General features: G+C 37.4%; 1 protein-coding gene across 8 annotated transcripts in view; it reads right to left on the bottom strand.

The window, feature by feature from the left end:
• Positions 1 to 254: 254 nt before the first annotated feature.
• YWHAZ (tyrosine 3-monooxygenase/tryptophan 5-monooxygenase activation protein zeta) overlaps positions 255 to 24,596 on the bottom strand; it is a 34,888-nt gene continuing 10,546 nt past the window's right edge. For all 8 annotated transcript variants that reach the window (XM_086336173.1, XM_086336178.1, XM_086336174.1 and 5 more), the window contains 4 exons: positions 7,969 to 8,092; positions 7,065 to 7,228; positions 6,888 to 6,983; positions 255 to 2,635 (listed from right to left, as the gene is read on the bottom strand). In XM_086336173.1, coding sequence (XP_086192299.1) covers positions 2,576 to 2,635; positions 6,888 to 6,983; positions 7,065 to 7,228; positions 7,969 to 8,092 — 444 coding nt within the window. In that variant the 3' untranslated portion in view covers positions 255 to 2,575. The remainder of the gene's footprint in view (positions 2,636 to 6,887; positions 6,984 to 7,064; positions 7,229 to 7,968; positions 8,093 to 24,596) is intronic.

Consider the following 24,596-nt stretch of genomic DNA (forward strand, 5'->3'; position numbering starts at 1 on the left):
TAAAACGTTGAGGTCTCCAAATTCCTGGGAATGTTGACAGAAACAGACATGAAGCCTGAATTGGGGGCAATTTAAGAAATGTTATAAAAATTTATTATTCGGATCTCAAGGCAAAAAAAAAAAATCTCAGGTTGAAATCTTCATCTACTGGGCACTACTATGCAAAAACATTAACAGCTAATATTAATGACATTTTATCACAATTTCAGAATCAAACTAGCTTAGCAGATGACTGAGGCACATAAGTAGGCAAATGAGACAAGCTTTAGATTTTATTTATAATTTACGTGAATAAGATCCATCTCCTCAGTCTAGCTTCATTCCCTGTAGCTATAAAAAGATTTCATGTCCTTGGCCTGGCGGTCAGCAGAAATTAACAGAAAAAGAAAAGAGCTGTGAGTGAAGATGCATTATTGAGTTGTCCCAAATGCATAAGAGATCTCTTACTCCTTGAAAGAAAGACCCCAAGGCCTCCATTGCACTTTTATTTGAATGTAAGATTTGGGATAGTTGTCCCAGAGGGCTAATTCCCAATTTAATCTGAGGTCATAATAAAACAAACAACAAAACAGTATTTGGGATTTCAGTTTCTCACCCTTATCATCAAGACTCACTGCCTCCCATCATCAGTATTTATTGAGCATTTACAGTGTACTAGGCACAATAGAACATACAGAAAACATTGTCCCTGCTCTTGAGGAGCTTACATTCTAGAAGAAAAAAAAAAAAATACACCTCTTTTAAAATGGTTATTTTTGTTTGGTGTTTTCTGCAAGGTACTGAGGAAATAGTTGGTAGGGTGAGCTTTGGGTATTACTTAGCCCCATCATTATTTAAAGAGAGGAAGGGGAAGGAATTTAAAGGCAAAGACAATGACAGACCATTCAGGATAGGGTAGGGTGTATAGGGAGATAACACAATCTCATCAACTCAGGAGAGATTAGCTGCAGTGAATAGGAAGAGGGAAATAGTCTGTGGGATGCAAGCAAAGGAAGCAGGGTGTCCTTAGACATTGAGTGGAGCCAGAAAGATCATGCGGCCTTTTCCCCAAGTACATGGCCACCAAGTAGGAATGGTTGGTGACAAGACAGAGGCTAAAAAAGGTAATCCTGTGCACCTGACAAATAGAAAGAAGAAAGGATCAAAATTGAAGACAGGCTAAAGAATACCAAGAAATTCTTAAAAACAAAAGTGATTTGGAAGCACAAAACTTACAGTTAATGCTACCCAATGTCATGATGGGCCAAGAACACTGTGGCTTCCTAAGTTAGAAAATGCCATATACCAAAATTTTAAATGGAATAACATTACTTTTTTCAATCAACTCCCCGTCTCTGAAAAAAATTTTCAGGGGGAGGAGGGAGTATAGGACATGGTTGGGAACAGTAGTAGTTATCTTAGTAGTATTTTACCGTTATGATAAACTTTGTATTCAAACTTGGTAAAAGCCCATTAGCTGCCAAGAGGGAATAAGGAATAAATTTCCAAAAATGTACAATTTTCTTTAGAGAAGTTTCAGAACCAAAAGACTAATTTACATGAAAAGCTGTAGAGAAAGTAGTTGAAAAGTCCATTCATAAAACTTTTATTCCACTTACATGAACTTAATACACGTGTTCTTAACAATTATGCTTGGATTGTTCATGAAAATCTCATAAGACATTAAACAAAGCTAGCCATCATCTCAAGTTATTTCCCTGTTAACTATTTTTTACAGCACATGCATGTTAGGCAAGTATCAAAAAAAAAAAAAAAATCACAAAAGCAAAAAAAAAAAAAAACTAAAAAAAGTTAAATACATGGGTTTTTGTTTTACTGCTGTGCTTGATATACATGAAGTAATGAATATCAAGCAATTCATTTTTACTGCATCTTTACTTGTACATTTGTTCTTAGGTTGCCTAAAACATTTAAATACAAATAAAATGAGTGTAGCAAAAATAATGAAAGCAAACAGCAGGTAACTTTACAAATAATGGAATGTGAACCGTTTCTGCCCTTATCCAGAGTAAATTGGGTCACAACTAAAGGAACACTTCTATAGCTGCAGTCAACAGTGTGCACACTGAGTCTGAGTATTCCACAGATAACACATGGTTTAACATGCAATATCCATGGGATATCCATTTCTACTACAGCTTTGTAAATGCTCCAAACCTAAAAAGTACCCACAACTACACCTGTGATTGGAACCAATTATCCCTTTTATTCCCCACCAGGACATACCAATATGCAGGCAGTTTTCTTTGCTTAGACATGGAAGCAGTTTTAACACTGGCCCTTGTGAAGCCACAATGTACCAAAAGTACTATGCCAAACATTTATAACTTGTATAAAAATTCCACATCCCCATATTGGCCACCTCAAGATGAAAACAGATAACTCCCTAAATGTTAACTGGCTCTACTCCCCTAATATTAAACATAAAAACCACATGGGAAATATAGAAATTCAAATAGAAGTAACATAAACCTGTCATAAATCGTAAACAAAAAACTATTTGTGGGACAGCATGGATGACAAATGGTCTACTGTGTAAATTTTAGAATGAGGCAGACAAAAGTTGGAAGGCAGGTTAATTTTCCCCTCCTTCTCCTGCTTCAGCTTCGTCTCCTTGGGTATCCGATGTCCACAACTAGTTAAAAAAGAAAGAAAGAATTTTTAGTATATTTCAGCTTGAAAATTTTTTATCATATACTCCAAGGTACCAGAATGTAAGCACAATTATTGGAAGGCTTAAAAAATAGCAGCACTGAAAATAGCCTTAAGATATAAAACACCTCCAGGAAACTATCCAATACCCTGTGATTAAACCATAATAGAAAGTAATAAGAAAAAAATGTGTATATGTGTAATTGAATCACTTTGCTATACAGTAGAAATTAATACATTGTAAATGAACTATACTTTAATAAATTTTAAAAAACACCTGAATATAACACATTTATTTCCTACCTAATCATTCTTCCAGCACAGTAAATACATACCAGAGTTGTCTTTAAATAACAAAATCAGATTAAGGAAATGCTTGGCTATTCATAGAAGGTAAAGAAAAAGTAGATGAAATCATAGAAATGCCAATTCTAAACATCAATAGCTATCAGATTATAGACTGTCTTCAAAGGCTGCAGTGTGTAAGTTCAGTGCAACTAAACCATAACCCTCAACTCGGCCCATGCTCAAGGAGCTCAGGCTGACTTGACTACGTCCCCCTCGTAGCTTTAGACTTCCACTCTAAAGAGAGTCCCACACTCTATCACATTCAAGAGTCAGGAGCAAGTCTGGACTAAAATACAATTTAACTTTACTAACATTTTGTTTAGGAAAACATACCTTTTGTGAATCTGTCTGATTCAAAATATATAGTTAAACACAAAACAGTATGGTCAGAACCAAATCTTACAAGAGGTAAAAACTGAACTGTCTCAAACTGGTAGGACTATGAAGCCTATTGATTTTTAGATTATTACAGCTTTTCATCAGGTTAAAAAGATGATTTTTAAAATTATCTCAGCTGCTTCAAATATCAACAGTTTTTCTAAGTCTTACCACCCTACAATGATTTTTAGAGGTAATTATAGAACGACTACTTCAAGATGACCTTGAAATTCTATACTGCTTCATACTGGAAAACAAAGCAAGGGGAACCTTAATGTTTTTCTGTCCCCCAAATTACCCATTAGTTTTATTAATCAAATATATTTCTGGCCTGGAAAGGAGACTCTTTGAACAATCATACAGTTAGCTGAATGATCTCTAGAAGTCTGTACTGCTTTTATTAAACTGGGAGTCTTGTAAGACAAAATTATCCTTCAACATTATCTTTCCACTTCTAACTTTCAAGGATCCTTGTATTTTTCACAGAAACATGAAAAATTAGATAAAAGGTGTTTCTCTTCCCAGGGTTATGTGTTGACAGTATTTGTCAACTGGATTCAGACTCAAATACTAGTTTCAACAAATATGTCTTTGCTTGACATGTGAGTGAGTGGACAATCAACCCTATAATGGTAACAGGTGATACGACCAGGGCTCAGAGAAGGCACATAATAGTGACTAAGTCAGAATCTGAACCTTGGGTTTTCTTCTTACTCAACTGTTGTATGCTCTTCAAGCTATACCAATATCAAAATTCAGCTGCAAGTATATATTTCAGATCAGGCCTTCTCAAAAAGTGCTGACAATACAATTCACTAGTGATTGGGTCTCAAATTCTACCAAATTCTACCTTTTAGAAGTACCTCATCATTTCAAACCAGAAAAATATGAAAAATTAGCTAACAAACTGCAGTACTTCTTTCATTTAATGTACATAAAATTATTCGCTCTTTAAAATGGACTATAGCATACCCTCTTGAAAATAACCTTCCAAGTGTATAGGAAGCCCTAAAGTACACTTTCTAAAATAACTTTCAGTGTTTAATAACAACTATACAATATTGTTCAAAAAACTGCTGAGAACATTCAACACTAGAATATATAAATTGGTTCAGAAAATTCGCAATGGACTAGATAAAATAAAGCTGATGATGTATATAATGATGTACAGTCCCCAAAAGAAAAGGACCTAAAGCTAATAAAAAACCAGTAGCACTAAACTATAATCTTCACTCCTAGCTCTTTATCTGGCACATGACAGATCCTTAACACTTTTCACTCAAGCCTCGTAACTTCAAATTTAGTATCTATGTGAAGAAACATGAAAACCCATGGGCCCAAAGAGACACATCAACTAACTGCAATATGTAGACTATTTGGATCTCAATGCAAGTAAAAAAAACTATTGGGGGGGAGGAGACAATATACAACAAAGACAATACAAAAAAAACAAGTGATAACTGAATGCAAGAAATTTACTATTAAGGAATTAACTGTGTACTTTCTCAGTGTGATATTGGCATTGTGGTTTTAATGTTTTTCAGTCTAGAGCAGCAGGCCTCAACCTTTGGCACCAAGGATCAATTTAGTAGAAGACAATTTTTCCATGGACCAAGGGCAAGAGATGTTTTGGGGAAGATTTAAATGTATTACATTTATTGTGCTCCTATGAGAATCTAGACAGCATATTAAAAACCAGAGACATTACTTTGTCAACAAAGGTTCGTCTAGTCAAGGCTATGGTTTATCCAGTAGTCATGTATGGATGTGAGAGTTGGACTATAAAGAAAGCTGAGTGCAGAAGAATGATGCTTTTGAACTGTGGTGTTGGAGAAGACTCTTGAGAGTCCCTTGGACTGCAAGAGATCCAACCAGGCCATCCTAAAGGAAGTCAGTCCTGGGTGTTCATTGGAAGGACTGATGTTGAAGCTGAAGATCCAATACTTTGGTCACATGATGCAAAGAACTGACTCATTTGAAAAGACCCTAATGCTGGGAAAGATTGAAGGTGGGAGAAGGGGACGACAGAGGATAAGATGGTTGGATGGCATCACCAACCTCATGGACATGGGTTTGGGTAAACTCCAGGAGTTGGTGACGGACAGGTAGGCCTGGCGTGCTGCGGTTCATGGGGTGGCAAAGAGTCGGACATGACTGAGTGACTGAACTGAACTGAATGAGAATCTAAGTCACTGCTGATCTGACAGTAAGTGGAGCTCAGGCTGTAGAAACAGATGAAGCTTCACTCACTTGCCCACACCACTCACCTCCTGCTGTGCAGCCCAGTTCTTAACAGGCCACGGACCAGTACCAGTCTATGGACCAGGGGTTGGGGACCTTGGTCTACAGTATACCAAAAAGGGTTATCATGACCTGCCACAGTAAGTCATTTTTTTTTCCCTAAGAGACTAGACAAAACAGATGTCAGTCTATGCAGAGTATCTGAAATTGTATCTGAAATTTTATAACTAAAGTTATTAATGCCCTACCCCTAGCTACATAAATACTGTTGCTGTTTAGTTGCTAAGTCATGTCCAACTCTTTTATACTCCCATTGACTGCAGCCCGCCAGGCTCCTCTGTCCATGTTATTTCCCATGCAAGAATAATGGAGTGGGTTGCTATTTCCTTCTCCAGGAATCGAACCTGTATGTCTCCTGCACTGGCAGGTGGATTCTTTACCTCTGATCCACACCAGAGAAGCCCTACATGAATACAGAGGCAACTTTAGGGTCATCATTTTTAATGGATTTCAAAGATAACTTAAGCACACTTTTGAAACTAAAAGCAAAATTCTCCTGTGACTAAAAATGGAAGGAACAGAATTATTTGCATTGAAATGAAAAATAAAATGGCCTTATAGCTGAAAGTCCAAAACCATGAATTACAAAATTATTTTAAAAACCTGAATTTTAATAAATATGTAACTAGTAAAGGGCACATTTTTAGTCCTTGGTCTAATATTTCAGCTTCTGTTAGATGGTTTTCTTCAGTTTTTAAAGCAGATAGGATCTTACATTAAAAACAACAAAAAAAAAAGGACTAGAAATATTCCTGTCGTAGTCTATAAAACATATATAAGCACACTTCAGAGATATTAAGAGTTCAATTTTATATCACCACAGTAAAGCAGAAATCAAAATGAGTCACATAAATTTGTTTCCAGTACATATAAAAGTTATATTGACACCATACTACAGTCTATTAAGCATGTATTATGTGTTTAAAAAATCCAATGTACATACCTTCTTAAAAAATACTTTATTGCTAAAAAAAAGTTCATCATCAATTGAGCCTTTAGCCACTGAAATCTTTTTGGAAGGTCTGAATCACTGAAAATTACCAAAATGTGACCCAGAGACATGAGATGAGCAGAGAACCCTGCTCAACAGAGTTTCAACAAGCCTTCAATTTGTAAAAACCACAATATCTGGAAGTACAATAAAACAGAAATGCACCTATAATCTCTTCATTATTAATTAACCATTCACAGTGCTGTTAGGTACTTACTGTCAAGTTATCTCTCAGTAACTGCATTATTAGCGTGCTGTCTTTGTATGACTCTTCACTTAATGTATCAAGTTCAGCAATGGCTTCATCAAATGCCTGTGACCAAAAAAAAACACATTTCAGTGCTCAAATAATGACAACTACTGAATTTCCACATAACAGGTAAAAAATACATACTGTCTTTGCAAGAGAGCAGGCTTTCTCAGGGGAGTTCAGAATCTCATAATAGAACACAGAGAAGTTAAGGGCCAGACCCAGTCTGATAGGATGTGTTGGTTGCATTTCCTTTTTGCTGATTTCAAAAGCTTCTTGGTATGCTTGCTGTGACTGATCCACAATCCCTGGATAATAAAAGGCACCAAAATGTATCAATGAAAAGTACTTTGTTTTCATCCCTCAAACCAAATCTTTACTCATCCAGTAATAAATTCTGAAATACTAAGCTGCTGCAACTTAAAACTGGCTCCTAAATTTTAAAAAATAAGCTTCTCCTAGAAACCTACTCTAGTCACTGATCAACGTCAAGACAAAATAACTCTGTAACCATCTCAGTATAATTTTTAATTAGTCTGTACTGCTCTACAGTTATGCTGTAATTACTATGTCTTAAAATTGTGAGGAAACATTCCTATACATAAAATTGACTTGTGAGCAATCATACATTTTACGAAAGCAATTACTAGGCAGTAGGTATACAGCTGACCCTTGAACAACACGGGGCTCAGGGATGGATACCAACTGTTCACGCAGCTGAAAATCTGAGTATAATTTTATAGCTGGCCCATCACGTCCAACCTTGTACAATGTAGTACTATAATATTTACAGAAAAAAAATCCCTGTGTAAATGGATCTGTGCAGCTCAATCTGTGTTCTTCAAGAGTCAACTGTACAGTCTCAGGAAAAAGGAAAAAAAGAAGGGAAGGGACAGGGACTGGGGGAAGAGAGAGAAACAGAGAGGAAAGGGGAGAAAGAGCAAGGAAGAGTGAGCAGAGTCCATTTGCTGCTCTTCAAACAACAGAAGAGACCACCTCTGGCCTCTGTTACTTTGTAACATCCAGCAGACAGGCTGAGGCAGCGTACCTTTCTTGTCATCACCAGCTGCAACCTCAGCCAAGTAGCGGTAGTAGTCTCCTTTCATTTTCAAATAGAAGACTTTGCTCTCTGCTTGTGAAGCGTTGGGGATCAAGAACTTTTCCAAAAGAGACTTGGGGAGAAAAGAAACAGTCATAATAAGACTAAAATAAAATTGAAAGAATATGCATTTCCAAAACACACACCACAACTTAAGTGATAAAATTTTAATACCCAGTCATTGCCAATAATACTACTTTTAAAGTAGAAGGGTCATAAATTTGTGACAGCAATACTTAAAATTTGAAATTAGTGTTCAGCTTACTATTTAAGGCTAATTTGAATACTGGCCTTTCCCTCATAGTGCTTATTACTTTACATGCTGATAAAGACTGAATGTTTCAGTGAATGTGAAAGCATGAAAGTTGGTAAGACTTTATTATTATGTTATTATGTTTTATTAATACATATTTAACAAACTGGCAAACTTTTCGGTTTCAAGGTAGTCATGACACTAAAATGGAAAGAAGACAGAAATTAACCTTTTGAGACTATGAAGCTATATGACTTAAGCAGAAACTGTTAATATAATAGACACTACCAGACTCCATGACAGAGGAAGCAGAACAGAACTTCATTTATAAGATTACAATTAAAGTAATACCTTCTAAGGTAAAAAGCTGTTCGAAGTAAAAGTTCTATTTTTCCTATCTAAATTAAGAAACTGGTAGGAGTATGAGAATTTAAGATCTGAAGAGTAAACCTTTAGTTCATTAAAGTGATTCTCAGCTAATAAGAAATACATTTACCAATCACCTCAAACAAGTAAAACTTCACCCTACATAATTCTGTTCAAAACTATAACAATCTAATTAAATCCAAACATGCTAATAATTACATTCTACAAATGATTTCAGAAAAACATGACTTCACTGTATTAGGGGGATTAAGGCACAATAAACTAGTGATTTTTTTTTTAAGGAGGAGAAAGATAATATTCCAGTAGTAGAATTAGGCAAAATGTTTACTATTTTTAAAAATTCTCCACTTCCTATTAAATATACTCTACAAATCAATTTTCAACTGGGCTTAGCCCCAAACAAGTCTCAATCTTTACAAGGAATAAGGGTATTTAATTCTTGGTTTCTATTATTATAGTTGCCCAGTGGTTTAGTCTATACAGCACTTCCTTATATGCCAAACAGTTTGAAAAATGCTTTAAAACAGTAACTCTAACTTTTTATGTTTATCCCATTATCATGTTCCAAACGGTGAGTGGGTGAGTAAGCTTTAATCTAGCTTCTCTCCCCTTCCTACAACTTAAAACTACATATACTCAAATGAATTGGGTAGGTTTCAAGTTGGCAGTAGGACCAGGTTGCAATGCATTACAGGAAAAGGTTGGAGGTGACAGAATTCAACCTGAAACAATGTTTCCTGTGATTATTAGTTAGCCTGAAATCAGAAGAGCACTTTGGTTAGGTAACACAATTCTTACTACAGGACACCCAAGCTGTCATCCCTCAGCTGCAGAAGTGTTCTGTCATTCATTCCTTCATTCAGTTAAGTCTTAAGGCTTCCTAGGTGGTGCTAACGGTAAAGAATGCACCTGCCGATAAATGCAGGAGACGTGGGTTTGATCCTCGGGTGGAGAAGATCCCCTGGAGTAAGGAAACAGCAACCCACTCCAGTATTCTTCCCTGGAAACTCTCAAGGACAGAGAAGCCTGGCGGACTACAGTCCATGAAGCCACAAAGAGTTCGACACAACTGAGGGTACACACACAGTGTGAAACCTCAACCAGACTAGAAATAAAGGAACCCTCTGGGTTTGGAGCACCACTGCCTTCTCTGAAGGAGGAATGCCTACGAAGACTCAGCAGAATTCAAACTTCTGCCGTTTTGTCTCTTAGACACCATCATTCTCTTTTGAGGCATGAACACTGTGAACATTAGGGCTGGTCTTTGAGGATCTGCCTCAACAGCATAAGAACATTCCATTTAATATAGTGGTTTTAAAATTAAATGCCCAGGCCTTTTCAAGTTTTATATCTTAATACAAAATGCATTCATTCAACTATGGGAGACCATATAGCATAATGGCTTTGGAGTCAGTCTAGGTTTAGACCATGGCACTCCACAGCTGGAAGGATCAATTCCACTTCTGACTGGCTAAGCTAAAGGTTATGCTATGAAGTCTAACTAAAGAAAACATGTATTGCGATTAACCAGAATTCACAAATAACTTTAAATTAAACAGCAGAAAAAAAACACACACATATATATACACACATATAAATTTAAAGAAGGCTCTGTATATTATTCAATTGTGAACTGCTCTTTAGCTCATTTATGTAAATTTAAGATTATACAAAGAATATCTCCAAATTAAAGAAGTGACAAGTAAAGGCCTAACCATGAAATCCGTTCTCTATCTAGGTATTTCTAATTCACATTTTACTGCTTCAAAAAAAATTTTTTAAACATTACTTATTCTCCAAAACTTAAATATCACTGTGTGAGGCACTGAAAACAGTGAGCAAGACAGAACAAGGATAAAATGTCAAGCAGGGAAGGCACTATAGAAACTAAGGATTAACACAGCCTGGACGTGTCCTACTTTTCAGTGACTTTTATCTAACCCACTGTGTATCTGTAAAGATGAAGGACACAAACATGTGCAGTTAGTTAAGGGTAAATCATTTAAAATAAGTATACAAACTTAGAGAAGTTACTTAGGCAAGGTGTCAATAAATGTCCTAAGAATTTGTAACCCATCTTTTATGGGTGGTAGCTTCTCTCTCTCTAAAAACTACTGTTTTACATTAGGGTAACTCACACTGAGAATTTTTCAATTAGCAATTAAGTACCTCTTTCTCCAAGGTGAACACTGAATTTATCCATAACATCTGATTAAAACAATCACAACAAAAACTACTTTTTAAAGCTATTAACCGGATGCACTCATCTCACACGCTAATAAAGTAATGCTCAAAATTCTCCAAGCCAGAGGAACCAGAGATCAAATTGCCAACATCTGCTGGATCATCGAAAAAGCAAGAGTTCCAGAAAAACATCTATTTCTGCTTTACTGACTATGCCAAAGCCTTTGACTGTGTGGATCATAATAAACTGTGGAAAATTCTGAAAGAGATGGGAATACCAGACCATCTGACCTGCCTCTTGAGAAATCTTTATGCAGGTCAGGAAGCAACAGTTAGAACTGGACATGGAACAACAGACTGGTTCCAAATAGGAAAAGAAGACGTCAAGGCTGTATATTGTCACCCTGCTTATTTAACTTACATGCAGAGTACATCATGAGAAACGCTGGGCTGGATGAAGCACAAGCCGGAATCAAGATTGCTGGGACAAATATCAATAACCTCAGATATGCAGATGACACCACCCTTATGGCAGAAAGCAAAGAAGAACTAAAGAGCCTCTTGATGCAAGTGAAAGTAGAGAGTGAAAAAGTTGGCTTAAAGCTCAACATACAGAAAACGAAGATCATGGCATCCGGTCCCCTCACTTCATGGGAAATAGATGAGGAAACAGTGGAAACAGTGTCAGACTATTTTGGGGAGCTCCAAAATCACTGCAGATGGTGACTGCAGCCATGAAATTAAAAGACGCTTACTCCTTGGAAGGAAAGTTATGACCAACCTAGATAGCATATTCAAAAGCAGAGACATTACTTTGCCAACAAATGTTCGTCTAGTCAAGGCTATGGTTTTTCCAGTGGTCATGTATGGATGTGAGAGTTGGACTGTGAAGAAGGCTGAGCGCTGAAGAATTGATGCTTTTGAACTGTGGTGTTGGAGAAGACTCTTGAGAGTCCCTTGGACTGCAAGGAGATCCAACCAGGACATCCTAAAGGAGATCAGTCCTGAGTATTTATTGGAAGGACTGATGTTGAAGCTGAAACTCCAATACTTTGGCCACCTCATGCAAAGAACTGACTCATTTGAAAAGACCCTGATGCTGGGAGGGATTGGGGGCAGGAGGAGAAGGGGATGACAGAGGATGAGATAGTTGGATGGCATCACCAACTCCATGGACACGAGTTTGGGTAAACTCCGGGATTTGGTGATGGACAGGGAGGCCTGGCCTGCTGCAGTCCATGGGGTCACAAAGAGTCGGACTTGACTGAGCGACTGAACTGAACGGAACTGGAACCTACAAGTAACAAAAGGCAAAAGTCAGGCTGCTTACTGGCCTAATGATAGACCAAAAGGACCAAGTGTCAACACAGTGGTGAATGTTTCTGATAAAATGCTGACTACAAAAAGCTGAAAAAGCAAACTCATCACTCTGTATCCATTAAATAAACAGAGTTTTTGTGTCACTTATACCTCAGTAAAGCTGTTAAAAATAAAAGCTGAGACAGGGATGCATGACAAACTTAAAATCTTTTGATGACATAAAGGTAAAAACCATTAGGATTTAAACAAAAAAAGCAAGAAACACTGGATTAAAGATTAAATTTGGTTAAAAAGGCTAACTGTGAAAGAACAGAACGGTGGTAGACTGACTCCAGAGATGGCCTCCACCATGCTCCTGAGTCAGGGTTAACTTTGTTGATTAACTTTAACCAAACAGTGATAAAGATGACTCCTATTCCAGTTCCAGACCTAACCCATATGAGGACTAGCAGCTTCCCCTATTTCTCTCTCTGAGCCCTAAGCTAGTGTTAAAAAAAAAACAACAAACTATCCTGCTAGAGAGCAAGGTCAAGTTAGCTCCAGTCATGAGACATGTTTAGTGAAGCCACACGGGTACTTCAGACCCAGCTCAAGACAGCAATGAACGACTACAGCCAACACCATGTGAAAAACTGTCCAAGAGAATCCGGACAAGCCAGAGTCATGAAAAAGAACTAAAACCACTGTTTCAGTTTTTATCGGTTTGTTATGCAGCAATAGACAATTGAGAAAATAAAAACATCACTTCAGTAATAAATGGCATTTTAACACTTAAATTAAGCACTTTATATGGATTAATTGATCCTTCTATAACCTTACCTCTGAGGCACAAACTACAATTAGCCCCATCTCATAGAAGACAACTAACAGGGCCCAGCAGCGTACGTGCTCAAAACTACAACTAAGTTGTAAAGGTACAACTCCAACGAGGCAATATGACCTGTTCTACATTATTCTGCATTTTCTCTGCCTACTAAGAAGCAGAACATGATTCAGAGATAGTAATTAGAAATCAAAGTTAAGGATGATGTTTTAGCTCTACACCGTGTTGATGAGACCAAATCTTAAAAGTATATTGTTCCTTTAAAAACAGAGACTTCACTGCCAGTCCAGTGGTTAAGACTCCACTCTTCCACTGCAGGGGACAAGGATTTGATCCTTGGTGGGGGAACTAAGATGTCAAACGCCCCACCCCAAAATATCTAGACAGGCTTTGACAAACTGGAGGGTATTCAGGAAAGCAAGCAAGAATGTTGATGAAACTAGAAACAGTCACGAAAACTGAAAAAAGTATGACATGAATGGCTCCAGAAGACAAAACTAAATTTAGGCAGAGACAGATTTCTGCTCAGTATGAGAAAACTTATGAAACAAATTTGGAATAGGTCATCTCACTAGACAGCAAGTTCTACTCTTCTTACAGAAACTTTAAAGGAGCAAATGACTATTTTTCAGAGATTCATCAATCAGATGTGGTTTCATTCAACTCTGAGATATGGAAGATATAGAATTCACTGCTGCTGCTGCTGCTAAGTCACTTCAGTCGTGTCCAACTCTGTGCGACCCCACAGACAGCAGCCCACCAGGCTCCCCCGTCCCTGGGATTCTCCAGGCAAGAACACTGGGGTGGGCTGCCATTTCCTTCTTCGATGCATGAAAGTGAAAAGTGAAAGTGAAGTCGCTCAGTCGTGTCTGACCCTTAGCCTTCCAGACTCCTCCATCCATGGGATTTTCCAAGCAAGAGTACTGGAGTGGGGTGCCATTGCCTTTTAAGTTAACTAGAGGTGATTTAAGTATGTTAATTTATCAGACTGAACAAAGAGAAATCAATGTTCAATTTTCCAGATTTAAAAGCCAGAGGAAAAAAGCATGATGGAAGGGACAAGACCATGATGGGAATAAAAACAAAAGGAAAAAAAGGAAGTTGCACTTCTTAGAAAGCAGCAGTGACAAAAATTGGAGAACAGAAAACAAAGAGGAAAGAACTAATAGCTATTTTCAAAACATACATAAACCAGAATACCCTGCACTAGGTATACAATACAACCTCCTATGTTTCATTCACGGGTAGTAGTACAATGAAGGTGATGACACCTGGGACACTGTGACAATCTGAATTTAAAAGGAGACACAGCATTATACAAGGAAAGACGCAAACAAGGTGCCACAGTTTCTACTTATAAAACGAAGGTCAGGCTGACTACTAATGTACCTTTCACTTGTAAAATTCTCCATGTAACACAGTACATTGACCTTCTAATCTAAATGTAATTTACAACAGGAAAGGAGTTTCATGTCAAACACAAACTTTCACATCCTGCACTCACACACTGGACAGGGTACCATGTGAACACACAAGAGACCTCGCTGAAACAGAATCTGATTCAGATTCACAGTAGTTCCTCAAGCACTTAAAAAAAATCTGTTTTTGATGATAGCTACTGCCTTTTAAAGATAATCATGGTCATTTAAAAAATACCTAAAATCAATTCGCTAAATTAGAGTTAATGCATGTTCTGACTTTATGCAGTAGTCATCTCAATAACGGGATTGGAAGAATAAAACCCACACCTGAAATGTCTCTGTAAATGGTTCATAATCCAAGCTAAATACATGATGTAATTCTGGAGAGGTTGCTGAACCTTAATCTCATCAACAGACAAATTATGTAGGGTTTGAGATTTTAGAGTTAAAAGATTTTTCTTCTTTACAGCATCAAGTACAATTAACTTCTTAGGTTGTAAAAACACAAGATATATGGGGTAAAGTAACGATTTCTGCCTCCAAGTTAAACTACCCAAGGCAGAATATATAAACAATAGTTTCTAATACATGTATTGATCCAAAGAAGGTCAATGCTTTGACTTTGGGAGTGTATTAATACTAAGGAACCTCATAAACTGACAGGTTATCTAGTTCTGACTGCCCTTCTTAAGGTTCAACCTGCCACCACTACAATAAACATTTAATCCTAACTATGGTCAAGTATTTCTAATAAAAGGTTTGTGAAGTAAAAATCCACCTCTATTCTAATGATATACCTCTCTCTCTCACTGTCCTTCAATCTGACTACAGACTGAAATTAAGAGTAAAACATCAACTCTTTAGGAACAATCAAGACTAGAGAATACCCTAAAACACCAAAACTGCAGCTGACCTGGTGGTGGCAAGGCCCTAATTTCTGGGCATCCAAGCATTTCTTGGAGCAACAGTTTGGGGTAATAGAAACAATATAAACTAAAATCAGGCAAACTTACATCCCTGTCTCATCATTAATTTTGAGATCTCAGGCAAGTTAATCTCTCAGAGCCTTAATTTTCTCATCTATAAAAGAATTAAACGAAATTCAATTTTATACAATGATTTATCTTTTAATAAAAAACATACAAATTGATTACAATGAAAATCTACTTCAAAGGGCAGCTGCTGCTGCTGCTGCTAAGTCACTTCAGTCATGTCCGACTCTGTACAACCCCATAGGCGGCAGCCCACCAGGCTCTGCCGTCCCTGGGATTCTCCAGTCAAGAACACTGGAGTGGGTTGCCATTTCTCTAAATGAGTATTAATATAAACAGGAAAGCACCCGTCACAGCTCCTGACAAGAGTAGGCATACTCTACTCAGATGTAAATTTAAGGCCTGAGGATCTTGACATTCAAAAATCTGCTTTAGTGTGCTCCCTGGTGACTCAGACGGTAAAGCGTCTGCTTACAACACAGGAGACCCGGGTTCAATCCCTGGGGAGGGAAGATCTCCTGGAGAAGGAAATGGCAACCCACTCCAGTATTCTTGGATGGGTTCCCATGGATGGTGGAACCTGGTAGGCTACAATCCATGGGGTCGCAAAGAGTCGGACACGACTGAGCAACTTCACTCTCAATTTTAGTACTCTACTTTGGGTTCAGTCATCAAAAATTTGTTTATCTAGTAAGAGTGGTGAAATAATGCACAAAAAACCCTTTCATTTAAAACACAGGATTAAATTATATCAATGTACAAAAGATAAAGCAAACATTTTCCATTAGTACTTATTCTTTTTACAGCAAACATGTAAAGGGCACGAGCTATGGAAACACTGCTTACTAGCTATGTCAGCTTGACAAAGTTCTGGAATTTCTCTGGGCCTCAGGTTTCTCATCTGTAAGAGATACTGGAAAATAGGTGCGACTTCATGAATCTCCCCTAACAGGACTCCCAGGGTCCACAGATCACTTTTAAGAACTGCTGACTGACTTAAAGCAATCTGAACCATCCACCTTTCAATATACCACGCTCTGAGCGACTGAACTGAACTGAAAGGTATGTTCTCCCTCAAGCTAATTCTCAGCAATACACTAATTTCTGCCAATATCAACAATGGACTAACTACATAATGTTACACTCATAAAACACTACACTGACATTAAAAAGAAGTTGTGTGCCAATTGGAATGAAGCATAAAACATAATCAAAGTGTTGTGTGTGTGGATACAACTTACAGAACAGTTTCTATATGATCCTACTTGTATATATTCTTCAAGGACAGAACTGTTTGCACAGGCACTGTTAAGTTCCCAGGATAAAAAAAAAAGAGAGAGAGAGACTGTTAGAGATTACCTCTGAGGAACTGGGATGATGTAGGGAGAGTTTAATTTTTTAACTTTATATCCTATGCTCTACAACATCCGTTATTCAGAACAATATAAAGTAAATTTTAATTATGATTTTGCACCTTCAACTTTTCATATATCTATTCTCAACCTGCTTACAGGCTCCTTAAAGACACACGTTTTGCACATATTAGGCACTCAAACATCAAATCCCAAGGCCAAATTAACATGCTATTTTAACAGCCTCATTTAAATATAACAGAGGAAACTTAGAACAATCTTGACTATCAAAAGCTCATCATCTTCCCAAACTTCTAAATAGTTTAGGTAAAATGTGATGGAAATTACTGAAGATGATATTGAAGGTTAGATAATTAATATTTTGCTCCAAGAAGAAAAACGTTCTGTTTCTTTAAAGACCTAAAGTCAATAAAGTCAAGTCACTCAGTCATGTTGGACTCTTTACAACCCCACGGACTGTAGCCTATCAGTCTCCTCAGTCCATGGCATTTTCCAGGCAAGAGTACTGGAGTGGGCTGCCATTTCCTTTTCCATTAAAGACCTAGAATTGTTCAAAAATGACAGGTGTCTGGTTGCTGTTCTAAGCACATATATTCAGAAATAGCAGCCAAAGGGCAAGCTAGGCACATCCTATATGCTTTCAGGACCCTTGGATAAGCTCTAGGTTCTATGTAATGACTCTAGAGCGGGCAACTAAGGAAGACAAAACAACAAAAATTCACCAGAGACAGGGTGGGAGAATAGTCTGAGGCAGTAAGGTGAAGTAAATCTGTTTGGAAGTCAGAACACCTAGATTTTGGTAGTAAAACTCTGCCACCAAGAGCAAATAGGAGTTTCAGATAGAAAACCATGATACACCCCCTCATTCAATCTACTGTATTTTATTAACAGCATTCTTTTCAAAACCTTCTTTCCAAATTTCATCCCAGGAAAGTTTCTCTAATGCACTGAACACTTTCCAACCCAACATTCTTCCTTTCTTTATTAAATGAGAATCAGACATTATATTGACTATAATGGGTATTCACTAATTTTTTTAAGTGTTTACTACAGCTCTGAAGAATGACCATCTGCCATGAAGCACTCATATCACTGGGCTATAGGCTATGATCTGGCTTATCAATTAGAATGAAGTGAAGTGAAGCGAAAGTTGCTCAGTCATGTCTGACTCTTTGTGACCCCATGGACTATACAGTCCATGGAATTCTCCAGGTCAGAATACTGGAGTGGGTAGTCTTTCCCTTCTCCAGGGGAGCTTCCCAACCCAGGGATTGAACCCAGGTCTCCTGCATTGCAGGACTTACCAGCTGAGCCACAAGGGAAGCCTGTAAATTAGAATACATGAAGCCAATTACTGAAAATAAATTTTGAAAGTACAAGTTATAGAGCTGGGATATCTTCCCCTTTCAAAAAAGTAATCCAATTATTATAAAATGACATTAGCACTTTGGCAAACTATATTTAGTTCTATGTGGCTCAGATGGTAAAGAATCTGCCTGCAATGCGGGAGACCCAGGTTCAATCCCTGGGTCAGGAAAATCCCCTGGAGAAGGGAATGGTAACCCACTCCAGTATTCTTGCCTGGAGAATTCCATGGACAGAGGAGCCTGGCGGGCCACAGTCCATGGGGTCACAAAGAATTCGACATGATTGAGGGACTATCAAAAGCATCTGCCTACAATTCGGGAGACCCCGTTCAATCCCTGGGTTGGGAAGATCTCCTGGAGAAGGAAATGGTAACCCACTCCAGTATTCTTGCCTGGAGAATCCCACAGACAGGGGAGCCTGGCAGGCTATATAGTCCATGGGATCCCAGAGTCGGACACAACTGAGCAACTTCACTTTCACTTTTCATTGATTAAAAAAATCATATTTATGGGGCCCATCTATCTTAAAAAATTTTTAATTGGTACTTTTATACTATAGGATATTTTCAGAAGTCTCACTGCTGTTTAAATTTGAAAATATAATGTCCTAAAAATAATGGTTTGGTAACAAGAACAGCACATGTATCCTAATATGACACACCAAGGAAGGCATAGTGTCATTCCCAGGAATTTTTCCCCAAAATGCACAATCTGAATTTACTCATGAGAAAATCACCAGATGAATCCAAGCCGAGGATTAGTTTACCAAAAAAAGAAACCGGCCAGAACTCTTGAAAAAAGTGGCAAATACATAAAAAGGCAAAGACTGGAAAACTGATCCAGATTAAAGAAGAGTAAGGAGACAAGACAAACTGTGATTCTGGACTGAATTCCAGACCAGAATTAGGCAATTACGGTGGTACACTCTGTAAGTGCTATGGGTTACATAAATTTATTTTATCCATTATTTTATTAATTTATTGATTTTGATCATTAAGAGAACCAGGTAAAGGATATATGGGAACATTTGAAATTATTTCAAAATAAAAAGTCAAAATTATAACAAGCTAGAAGAGACCGTTTAATTACCGTATGGGAGAAGAGGATACTTTCCCTTTTGGTTATTTAATATTACAATTATTATACACAAGTTTTAAAGAGGAAATCTTCCTACTAGGATTCTTTTTCTGGAAGATTATCATTGAGTTCTGCTCTCCAACCTTATACCGTTTTCATGCTCATCTGGGTTTTTCAAATTTCCTTATTGGGCTGTAAAACTTGTGTTTAGGAGATAATACGAAAACTAGTGATGTATTTGTAAATAAAAATATGAGGGGTGGAGACGAGGTTCCCATTTCGTTTCAGACTATATTCCACCTAATTGGTCACACTTTAATTTCCATTAATGTAAATATACATTAAAAAAAAAAAAAAATCACCAAGCAAATAGTAAATAGTCCCAGAATTTCAAAGCAAAATAATCAACTTCTAAGAGACATTTATGAACCACAATTTGAAAACAGCTGGGGAAGCATCTCCTTTGACTTGACCTCACTACCTATGTGTACACTGAAAAGACCAAGCCTCCACAACCCATTCCTCTCTTTTAGATTGTACTATCACAGCCCTCTTCCATGAACACAACAAAGAAAAAGAGATCAGGATATAGATATTACACATTTATACCAATCAAGCATAAAAAATGTCGATGGTTAAAAGGTGCCAAGAACTTGAAGCACAAGGCGTTCAAGTGTGATTCCTGTTATTTTCAAGTATAAAACTCTAAAAATGCAGTCTAAAACTAAAGCCATCACATTTAATGAAAATGTTATTCTTCCCAGTTTGCAAGATGGGATTAAACCTTCACTAAAAACACACTTCTAACTTCTCTAATTATCCAACTCATCAAACAATTCAAATACATGAAATTCCAATGAAACAAAAAGTGGTCACTCTCTGCAAATTAAATGCAACTGGATCTCTCCTAGATTAACAAACACACATTCAAGTCAAGCAACTAGACATCTTGTTGTGCTTCAGCATCTTGATCTATGAAAATGAAAAAAACAGGTAGGGCAGATGCTCCTTTAAGCCTAAAATCCACTGATTCAATAAAATTCACCTCCCAATTTATTATTCAATTTAAAAACTCAGAAGCCCCACAAATGTCATTTTAAATATCCTCAATATGAAATTTATTTCAACAGCACAATGTAGAAGGTCAAAATTCTGGTATTGCACAATTCCCTTGTGCACAGAGAATTTCCCCAAACTTTTCACTTTGGGGAAAGAGAGTGAAAAGAAAGCGGCTATTTTCGTTGAGATAAAAGGCCCATCAATTTGGAAATTATTCTCTTACTCCCTCTTGTGGCTGGATTGCTTTCTTTTCAATTACAACTTCATCAGTTGCTTCCAAAAGTGCTCCACCAAAACTGCTAGAGAATTAGGTGGTGTCAAGAACTGATTTGGGGCTCCCCTGGTAGTTTAGCTGGTAAAGAATGGGCCTGCAATGCAGAATACCGAGGTTTGATCTCTGGGTCAGGAAGATTCCCCTGAAGAAGGGAATGGCTACCCACTCCAGTAATCTTGCCTGGAGAATTCCATGGATAGACCATGCAGTTGCAAAGAGTCAGATATGTTGAAGCAACTAACACAGACAGACACACACACACACACACACGCACGCACACATGAACTGATTACGCTGGTATCTGTACACTTTTTGACTTTCTGTGCAATGTTGGCACAAAGTAAGATTTTAGGTGTTCTATGAATGATAAGGTCACACTGCTATTAATGGGCAGAGTTGCTTAACTTCAAGGATAAATTATACAGGACTCTGACCAGTCACTTAACTGAATGCATTTTCCATTAGTAAGAACCGGTAAATCTGCACCAGATAAGTTTTAGCATATCAACAAGAAATTTGATAATGCCAGATTCAAAATGTACCTCCTAAAAATTAAGATGGTAAAACATACCAAAAAGAACTTACTGAGTATTGATTGGTAACTGCTAAAACGGACACTAGGGGGTTTTCCTTCTCCCCTTCCCCAGAGCCCTTTTCAGAGCTGGCATTAATGTTGACGTGGGCTGAAGTTTCTCACCAGTCAAAGCTCCATTTCCCAGTATTTCCATCACAAAGGATGTTTTATTTAAAAAAAAAAAACTCATTTTTTATAGTGTTTTTAAAACTTGCACATGCATGCTGTATATTATGTACAGCTCCCTAGTGGGACCAGATTTTATCAGCCACTTTTAAAATAGAAGGCTGAAGACCAGTTCTTCTGAATTTGACCAACACAGCACTTTCCCCTCTGGGTTGCTGAGATTTTTTATGAACAGAGGCTTTTTTCCCGGTTAGTATTATTTTTTAATTTTACTTTTTAACGTTTGTTGGTTTCTGCCGTAGGGCAACGTCAATCAGCCATAACCATACATATATCCCCTCCCTGGTGGGCCTCCCTCCCCTCCCCCATCCCACCCCCTAGGTCATCAGAGTGCAGGCTGGGCTCCCCGTGTTAATACAGCAACATCCCACTATCGGATAGTGTTGAGTAGAGACTTTTTATATTTATGTTTTTCTTTATAGCAACAGCTTATAAAATAGCAGGTAATCAATAAATATTAAACTTATTAACTTTCTCTTAAATTTAATATCCAATAAACAAAGCCTCAATGCAGTGATAACAAAGAAGCACAAAAGTGCTATCAGAGAAGGTAAGCAGTATTATTTGCTATTTAATATCAACACAGAGATGTATTAACTCTACATAAAATACCCTACAGGTAGATGCTATTATCATTTCCATTTTGAATATGTGGAAACAAGAGTCACAGATATGAAACACTTGCCCAAAGTCATAAAAAATGAATTAAAGAAAATTCAAACCACCAAGGTCTATGTAGACTGTGCTAGACTATGTCACCCTTTTAAAGTGAAGCAGCAGTTTACATTTTTAGAAATGCTACACAAGATTATTCTTCAAGTCTTATCCTTATGATCCAATTAAGTTTGATGATAATGCTGTCTCATCAGGTGGAAACTATCAAAGAGGAAACTGAAAGGAAAGGTCATTACAAGAGCATGATTCTTCTGATGTCATAAACATCTATTCTAAACACAACAGAAAAATACTCATCAAATTATTGACTTGAGAACTTCCCTGTTCTAAGTAAACTACAACTTACCTACATAAATCAATGTCCTCAACTGTCCATTTCCCAGAATAACATTTTGAAGGTAATGTGTTTTGAGTAGGATATTTACCAAGTGCCCCCGGGTTCAATGTAGTTCAAGTATTCCTTTGAAATTCTGGGCAACGATTTTTAATGTGTGTTTTAAGAAGCAAAAATAATTATGATCTGACAATTCACAAGTCTTGAATCAACAAGAGAAGCAGGTCTATCTCAGAAACACACTTATATTTAATCACCTGGATGAGAAACATTCAACTCACCACTGGGTTCCTTGGTAATACTGTTAATTTGAAAGAACTCCTAGATCCCCCAACTTGTTTGCAAGACAGAAGTTAACTTCCACTAAAACATTTCTAACTTCTCTAATGTTGTCCAACTCGTTAAGCCAATTCAAGTCAGTCAAATCCCTATACTACAAAAATTGGGCATTCCTGGGGCTCCTGGTTTTAAAAGAATGAACATGCATATAAGTCAACCATTCAGACAAAGTCTTAGCTTGACTTATTTAACTCTATAAATTGACATTTGGACTATCTTTATGTTCTTTCTTTGTCATCTGTTATAACCATATTTTTATTTGGAGGAGAACAGAAGAAAGCTCACAAATTCTGTTGCAAGAAACTAAGAAAAAGATTATATGGTAAACTCTTTTACTAATCTATTCCAATAAAAACAAACGTGAACGTGTCATCAACAGAACCACACTGCTAACATGTCAACTATATTCATCCATGCTCTGCTGTCCCCAAGACCCATACTATAGCAAACGAATGTCAACAGAATAAAATTAGTGAAATCTGCCAAGATATAAAACTATTTTATAGCACACTACTACTTATGTGATATGTTAACAGAAAATGCAAAACTGTCATCAATGACAAACTGCAATTGTATAGCAATTTTTACAGATACAAGTTTTTCGTTATTACAGGGAAATGCTCACTAGAGAATAAAATGGAGAACGACCTGTTGCAAAGGAACGTACTTAGTACAATGGTAACTGATAAGAATGTGGTGGCTAAGCATGCCATTTTTCCCAAGCCAAATTCAAACTTGTGCCATCTAAATATTAAGCATATCATATTCCTGCAGTGTGTTTTACAAATTAAATACAAATGTCAATGGTCCTGCTTTTAAGGGGAATAAAGGAATAGAGCCAATCCTAAACTCAAAAACAACTTAGACATCAAGATTAAAGAGTTATTTGGTGCAAAAGTAGTTGCAGCTTTGCATTGTTGGAACTTTGGTACTGAATACATTCTTAAAGTAAATGTGGTTATTTTATACATTATATTCATGTGCATTTCTTGCTTTATGTTTTTTTTTTTTGCTAATGACATTACTTTCTATTTTAGACTACAGAAATGTTAGACAAAAAGCAAATTACAGCGATTTTTAAATTCAAGTTCAAAATGGGTGGTAAAGGAGCAGAGACAACTGACAACAATGCATTTGGCCCAGAAACTGCTAACAAAGGTACAGTGCACCGGCGGGTCAAGCAATTTTACACAGGAGGTGAGAGCCGTGAAGATGAGGAGGGTAATGGCCAGTCATTGAAGCTGATCCCCTTACAACTGCATAGGAAGTTGCTCAAGAACTCAACATCCACCATCCTACAGTCGTTCGAGATTTGAAGCAAACTGGAAAGGTGAAAAAGCTCAGTAAGTGGGTGCCTCATGAGCTGACCGAAAATCAAAAAGTTGTCGTTTTGAAGTGTTGTCTTCTCTTATTCTAAATGAATCATTTTTTCATCTGATAGTGACGTGCAACAAAAAGTAGATTTTATGACAACCAATGACAACTAGATCAGTGGCTAGACTGAGAAAAAGCTCCAAAGCACCTCCCAAAGACAAATTTGCACCAAAAAAGGTTATGGTCATTGTTTGGTGGTCTGCTGCTGGTGTGATACACTACAGCTCTCTGAATCCCAGCAAGACCATCATATCTGAGAAGTCTGCTCAGGAATCAATGAGATGCATCAAAAACTGCCACGCCTGCAGCCAGCACTGATCAATAGAATGGGCCCAATTCTTCTCCACAGTAACACCCGACCGACCCAATGTCGCACAACCAACACTTTAAAGGTTGAATAAATTGGGCTATGACTACTACGTTTTGCCTCGTCCACCATATTCACCTGAACTCTCACCAACTATCATTTCTTCAAAGCATCTTGACAACTTTTTGCAGGAGAAACATTTCCACAACCAGCAGGAGGCAGAAAAAGCTTTCCAAGAGTTCATCGAATAATGAAGCA

This window comes from Bos grunniens, chromosome 14, assembly GCF_055505025.1.
Source record: "Bos grunniens cultivar Pamir isolate PY7600 chromosome 14, Bosgru_T2T1.0, whole genome shotgun sequence".
Classification (NCBI taxonomy): domain Eukaryota; kingdom Metazoa; phylum Chordata; class Mammalia; order Artiodactyla; family Bovidae; genus Bos; species Bos grunniens.